Raw genomic sequence first — 7982 nt, 5'->3', positions numbered from 1 at the left:
GTAGAAAATTATGTAAAACGTTCCTAAAATATCCATATTCAGTTATACGAGAGTATAAAATATGATGAATTAGTCGAACTACTTTATGCTAGTATTGTCCCCGTATACACGGTCAAGAGTTAAGTGTTTGGCGCGTCTACTCACTCCTTACTGCAAATGTAAAGAAAAATATGGGTTGTTGTGTTTTGATGAATAAGTCCCAATGCTAAATAATTTTTAAATATGACAAAAGTTTTTAGTTATTTTAAAATGTGAACATAAACTTTGACTTGTGTCTATAGAGTTGTGTATAGGTGTGTTTTGTGTCGGCATACACAAGCAAGAGACTAGCTTCAGCTGCCATGGAGGATTTATAACGAGTCGATGACCATTGTTGTTAATTGCTCTTATTTGTTTTTCGTGAAGTGTTATTTCAGCTAGTACAAATTTTTGGAATATGTGAGTTTCAAAATAAAATTTTATCTCTGCTTGTTTCTCACATATGAATTTTGTTTGTTTATGTTAAATTTTGTGCTGTTGAGCAACGGCTAGGAGACCTGTATGTTATTAGGTTTTGTGTAATTATAATAATTTCTTATGATAATAACCCCCTTTCATTAATAATATTGCATTATTAGTATCTTGAAGCATACATACATGCATATAATATCGGATTCAAGTTATAATTTCATTCAAAACTTTTGTAATTACTTTCCCCAAGTCTATTGTCAGGTATGTATTGTAATACTACACTTATTTTCTAAGATTAATTTAATTAATCTAATTAATTTTCTAAGATGAAATTTCTGACTGGAACATCTATTAATCATGATCTCATTGTAATCTCTGTTATTAAATGCTCCATAATTACCAATTTGGTTGATAAATTAACACTTATTGGTTTGTTATGAGCTGCATTTGAAAGTAGGTTTCAGCCGTTTTGGTTAGACGTGTTATTTTGATGTAATACATATCTCACTAGAAGTTGAATTTCGATTTTTTTTTTTTAATTCATGAGTGAAATGTTTGATTTTTTGAGTGTTCATACGAAAATACAAACAATAATTAGTTGAAATAGTCCAATTTATGAAATTGACCTCATATTAGAAACAGGTCGAAAATATTGCTTGAATGAAGTTTAAATTGAGTTTACAGTTTTAAGTGCGATTTATGACTCAAACTTATAAAATAACTGTTAGTTTTATCATTTGTTAATAATATTGATGAGTTTCTTTGCGTTTTAATAATCTTCCAGGTTATTTACAGAGTGTAGGATATGCTAGGTTGGGTTATGTTGACATTATTTGAGAGGCACTTCATTTCTTCAAAAATAGTCTGAGGGATAATATTCATGAGTTAAACCCATGTTTTAAAAATGCTCTTTTAGTAATTTCATTTTTTTTTTTAATTTAACCTTTTATATGGAACAAAACATCGAATAACAGATCGTAATCTTGGAATGTCATCAAGTTTACTGTTTGAATCATGTCGTAAATTTTTTATAAGAGAAAATACTTATAATATCTCATATATATTCACGGAGTTACCAATCGTTATTATTTCCATCACAAATCTTGTTGATTATTCAAGGGAGGATATTTCAGTAACTTAGCCTATTTAGAACGTGTTTTACAATTTCATCTGAGGATAGGCTATGTTATTGATTGAATTTATTCTTTGTTAATATTCTTTTTATAATATTCTCATTATGACTTCTAATATTCAATTTCCTAATTATGTAGAGCACCAAGCCTAGAAACATAGACTTTAGTAGTTGAATGCATGAACATAAGATTCATTCTAAAGGCACATTTATTTCATTCCATGTGTATAAATATGCACATGTTTAGTAATTTTATTCTTTACAATTTAATCTCAATCTTTATAAATAGTAAGTACTTACTTCACTCATAGGGCAATCACCCTCTTTATCTTTATGTGATAACATGTAGGTTACCGTAGTAATTATGGTAATGCACCATCCGGGATCAACTTAACCTCAAATCAGCTGATCTAGTTCAACTCAACTTGACAGATTCTGGTTTTCAGTCTTAAAATTGGTATCCTGTTTTCAGATGCATTCATTTTCTGTCAGGTTATCTTTAAAACCTCGTCTTCTTAAGAATAATTTCGTTTCTAAGTGCACACTTTCCAGGTTAGATTTCACTGTATACCCTACAGCTGGTAATGATTACATTCAAATAGTTGTCAATGATGCACTATTCAGTTTCTACTTTTTTACTCATGTCTATACATGAAGTTTTTTTTACAACGAATTTAATATTAAAAAATGTCCTCAAATAGGCTTAGTAGCAGAGTCTTGTGAGACTTGAATTAACTACGTTTTTGGTTGTACTTTCTTGGTTCACTGCAGTCAGCTGACAATTGTTTACATTCTAGTGTTGTTGGTGACTTCAGTTTTACACAAAGCCTATAGGCCTGCTACCAACTACCAGTTGTGAAACATTGCTTTTTCAGAAAAAAATGAAAAATGAGCATAAATTGACTTCCTAACAGATTGTTGTTAGAATTATTTCGGCAAACCTATCCACCCTGCCTAGAAAGCACTCATTCCATTTAGAATTCTATAGGGTTCTCATTTGTCCAGTCTAAACATTCTTACAATAATTGTAGATCATAATATCACTTATGAACGGCTAATAAAATACGAGAGGATGCTGCTCCTAGGTGTATTTTCCCAACATTATATTTGATTACCTTGAAATCTTCATCCTCCTCAAACTCTTATGTATATGGTATATTTTATGGTTGAATTATCACTGAAACAGTCTGTTGTCCTGTATTCCTGAGTCTAAAAATTGCTTTACCGTGGTGCTAGTCTTCCAAAACATCATCATAACCTCTAAAATTTTGATTCCTTATGCAGTAGGCCTACATGTTGCGAGGGTTATTATTGAATTGGTTGGTACTTGTGAATTGGACGGTGGACACGATCCTAGAACATGCAGTATTGATATGATGAATTGTTGGTAATTCTACGACTTTTATGAATAAATGACCGTTTTCACACTTACAGTTGACTAGAACTAGTGCACTAACATCAGCTGTTAACTATGTGTTGTCCTAGCAGAATTAATTACTGCTGCGTTTTAACTCAGCTCACAATGACCGTTTTAACATTAACCGTTTGTCGGCTGACAGTTTTTATCGTCTCGACACCCTCAATGTCCTTCGATTGGCTGAGAATCAACAGTTGTAATATCATGCCTGTATTCTATAATGAGCCCGCTATTCCATAATGGAACGAAAAAAATACAATCGTTATAGTGTGAATGTGCACCTATTAAGTGCAATAATAAAAAGTAGGATAATGATAGAAATGTGTATGGTGTCTTCTAAATCACAGATATCTTATTCTGCAAGGAAAATGTCTCGAACAATGAATTATTCTATGTGAATCAATGGAAATATATTTTTGCCCATTCTCACATGGAATTTATTCTTCAGTTTCCGCAGCTGTTTCACTATGGTGTGAGGTCTTCTGAAGCTAACTTCTTTCTATCTATCTATCTTTCGTCTCAGGGGCCCTCTTCCTACCTCGTATTCCACCAAGTTGATCTCATTTGCAAAGGTAATATTCGCCTGTGATATCCTGATCCACAAGTATATGTTATAATCCTTCATTCTACCAGCAACATTGAGACCAACCCTGTCAAAAATCAGCCACTTTCGTCAATATTTTTCTAAATTTGTCATATTTGAAACTTTTAATGCGCATGCTCTCTGATTGGATTGGTCCCAGTTCCTCTCAACGCAGGTTTGCATCTTATGTAAAATAAAATATTGATCTCGTGCGAGTAAAGGTTTGTGGTCCAATACATGACATATTTATTCAACAATAAAAATTACTTTTGCCCATATGAATTTGTCTAAAAAAATGTTTCGGCGGTTGAAGCTGAACTATCATCATACTTTCTATCTGATGTCATATTTGATAAATTTCTATTATATTTTTTCTTTATTTCTGTTGCAGTTCGATGTGTACATAATGGATGAGACGGTTAAAAAAACAGAAAAATGAACGGGGAAATACCGAGTGTGCCAATAACTACATTGGCTGGCATTGCAAGTCTCACTGACTGTAAGTAAAAATTACTGTAGCCTAAATTATTTTTTGATAACAGATGATCTGAAATTTCTTCCCCCATACTTTTTCCAAAACACATACAGAACAGATTATTGTTCAAAACCTTGTTTATCCTGTCCCAAGTGTCATAAAAAATGAGGAACCTATTATCACGGCAGCTCATATAGAGTGAATGTGATTTTTTTAAATTTAAGAAACAAGCATACTAAGCAAACGTTATTTTGATTCATTTAGTAGACCTCTAATCCTAGCGCCGCACTGAAAGGTGGTTGCTTGTCTGGTGGTAGATACACTAGTACGTGCTGTGCAAGACAATAATAGCAGCGTGCTTTGGAATAGGATCAGCCTCAGTGCTCCTTCCACTAAGCATAGTCTAGATGCATAAATTAATTTATCCAAATCCAGTGAATCATTTGTATTAAATTGATTTTTCCATAACTACTTGGAATTGATGATAAATATGAGCAAAGTAAGCTATGCTTAGCGCTGTGGCCCTAGACTAGTATCATTATATTAGTTTTATCCTATTATTATTATTATATTCAATTCCAATTCAATTCAATTTTATTATTAAAAACACACGAAACAAAATTACAAAGAATTATGAAACAAATAAAACACAATAAAATGTTACAAATATAAAAAACCATGGGAGTGTGTTGGAGAAGAGAAAAAAAGAGAGGAAGATACCTAGCCAACTATGGTTTCCCATGTAATAGGCAGGCAAAGAAGAGAAGAGAAGTAATGAGGGGAAAAAAGGTAAGGGAGAAATGGGGGGAAGGAAGAAAACAGAGGAATAGGTACTAAAAATAAAGGTAAGCGAGTCCACTGAAAAATGAAAAAACAATGCTGGAGCAGAAATCTCGAGTCATATATCTAAATGGAAGAAGAAATTATTGTATGTCCAGTTTTTTATATCCAGTTTAATTTTTCCGCTGATCTTATTGTCCATGAGAAAGTGATTTGGAATGAGGTTTATTATTTTAGTACCTATGTAAATTAACTGCCTCCTTATACATTCAATATTAGTGTTATAGGTTACATATTTGTTAGCAGTGGCCCTTAGATTATAATAATTAAGTGTAGAGTTTATTGTGAGAGGAAAATCGGATCTATATTTTATTAAGTACTCAATTACGGTTTTTATGTATAATTGGCGTATAGTCATGACCTCAAAATCACTAAAAACCATATCCGTTGGATAGAGCCTGGGTTTGCTTAATATAGTTTTAATTATCAGGTTTTTTGCTACAAATAATTCAGCAATATGACAGTTGAAACAGCCTCCCCAAACAACTATGCCATACTGCAGAATTCACTTGACTAGAGCATGATACATAATTTCAGGTGGTTCTTATTAAGAATTCTGTTAACTTGGTAAAATTTAAAAGATACATATCTAATTTTTCTACATATGTATTTAATATGAACATCCCATTTGAGGTTTTCATCAATTATGATTCCCAAGCACTTAGTATTATTGACTTTTTTAATGGTGGGATAATCACAATTACCCAAGTTTAAATTGCACTGAGAATGGAGTCTCAAATCTTGATTCTCGTTAGGCTGCCCTACTCTATTTGCAGAGAAAGTTATGTAGTTCGTTTTTTCAATACTATTTAAACTAAAGGTATTCTTATCTAACCACTTCTTAATTAAAAGCATATTATTTTCAGCTATGGTATGAACTTCATTCCATGAATTACCGTGAAAAATAGCTGCAGTATCATCTGCAAAGGATATCACAGTTGAGTTTAGAAGTCTTAAATTTAAAAGGTCATCTACATAGAGTATGAAAAGGATGGGAGAAAGTACAGTACCTTGAGGAAGACCATAAGAAGTTAAGTTAGTTACACTAGATTGATCATTTACGGTTAGGGACTGGGTTCTATTACTCAGGTAGCTTTTGAACAATTTAAGCGAGACTCCTCTGAAACCATAGGACTCCAGTTTATTGAACAAAGTATTATGAGGTATTGTATCAAAAGCTTTGCGTATATTCAGGAAGACCGCAATAGTTTTCTTATTGGAGTTTATTTTATCAGATAAAGTATTGATGAATTTTATTAGAGCGTCAGATGTACTTTTACCATTTTGGAAACCGAATTGGTTCTTGTTGGTTCTATATTATCTCATAATTAAAAAAATCTTTAATGTTTACAGTGCTGCCGGAAATGCCACTCCCTTCACCGTTGCCTCAAACGCTCAGCAATAAGTCTCTATTATTCCACCCTCGTGTAGCCGAAGAAGCCAACATTCTGTTGAGCCTGCGGGACGAAAATCTAGTACCACAGCTTGTACAATCTCTTGTGCAAACATCTGCAGATCATATGTAAGTTGACGATATCGTTGCAAATAAAACCGGCACATCTATTTGAAAAAGATTTAGAATTTATTTGAAAAGATTGATACATTTTGATAGGATGGCTAAGTGTCAATATTTAAGGTTGTGCAAAAGGCTAAAAAAAACTTTCTACTGGTGATATTTTTTCAAGTTTTTCGATTTGCTTACTATCAAGCTATCAAAATGAAAAAGTTTTCTCATGAAAACATTTTTTCCGATAACCTAATTACTTTTTGAGATATGTTAAACTTTAGGCGCTCATATCTCAAAAAGTTATGATCGGAAAAAATGTTTTCCAGAAAAAAACTTTTTCATTTTGATAGCTTCATAGTATACAAATCAAAAATCTCTGAAAAATATCACCAGCCGAATTTTTTCTTAGCCTTTGTTACATGTAACGAGATTATATTCTACTTCAAAAAGAACTGGAATCTATTTAACAATAATTTATACATCTAACACAACACAGAAATCATTCATATAATGAATTCCTACATGTAATGATGTAAACATGAGACGGTTAAATATAAATATTTGATATAGTTTATTGCTCTTATTTTTTTGTCAAATTGAAATGAGAGAAGATATGTGGTTCCTCTTCAATAAATACTACCATTCTCATACACTTTTTGATTGATTGACAAAATTTGAATAAATAATACTACATTTATGAGCTAGTAATCTGATATAAAAGTGCCACAATTCACAAAAACATAACCGCAAAATGCACCTGATTCTGTTAATTCTGTGTTTGGTATCACAGTATTCACAACAATATTATATTGACTATTATTAGTATTAATATCAACATTACTGTTGTTAGTAGGAATTTATACAGCAATAGTTTATTGTAGATGACAATATTTATAATGATTATGTAGAATCTAAGGGCCAATCCTCATGAAGCGTTTTTCAAACAAGTCGGAAAGGCAGGAAACTGATTATCAGGCAATCGGAGAGCTTGCTGCCCTGCCGAATCGTCTGAAATACGTTTCATATGGTTTGGCCCTAAAACCGGCAAAAAATAGTAAATATTCAGCATACATCTATCACCACAGAAAGTAAGATAGTGTTTCGCTAGCTTCAAAATCAACGGAAATAGAAGAATGAAGTAAAGTCCTAGCTTGACGGAGTGGATAACTCTGCTTTATATATGTTGCGTTAAATTGTGAGATAGATCACTCAAATTTGATATATTTATATACCGTATATCACGAAAGTAAAAGATCTTCAAAAACTTGAAGATGAACAACAGCCGGACTAAATTGTCTGAAAATCACATTTTCCGTGATCTGAGTCAAATTTCAAACAACGACATTCATAAAGCAGAATTGTCATCACAACAAAGTGAGTTGTATGATAACAACATGTACTCAACTAAATGGTTGACCTTCAGTTGGTGTTTTTTTTAACATGGCCATCTGCTCAGCACCGATGTCCACACAGCACCGAAAAGCGCATGCGCAGTTCCTTTCTATTGAATCAGCTCTGTTTTTTGTTATGGCAGTTACTGAACATTGTGTGTCTGGCGTGTCGTGGAGCAGATACATG

General features: G+C 32.5%; 1 protein-coding gene across 1 annotated transcript in view; it reads left to right on the top strand.

The window, feature by feature from the left end:
* Positions 1–114: 114 nt before the first annotated feature.
* The window catches only part of LOC111062316 (nipped-B-like protein), a 34024-nt gene continuing 26156 nt past the window's right edge, over positions 115–7982 (top strand). The window contains exons 1-3 of the mRNA XM_039443108.1: positions 115–438; positions 3974–4081; positions 6251–6419. Coding sequence (XP_039299042.1) covers positions 4018–4081; positions 6251–6419 — 233 coding nt within the window. The 5' untranslated portion in view covers positions 115–438; positions 3974–4017. The remainder of the gene's footprint in view (positions 439–3973; positions 4082–6250; positions 6420–7982) is intronic.

This window comes from Nilaparvata lugens, chromosome X, assembly GCF_014356525.2.
Source record: "Nilaparvata lugens isolate BPH chromosome X, ASM1435652v1, whole genome shotgun sequence".
NCBI lineage: Eukaryota > Metazoa > Arthropoda > Insecta > Hemiptera > Delphacidae > Nilaparvata > Nilaparvata lugens.
This window is presented reverse-complemented; position numbering and strand designations above follow the sequence as displayed.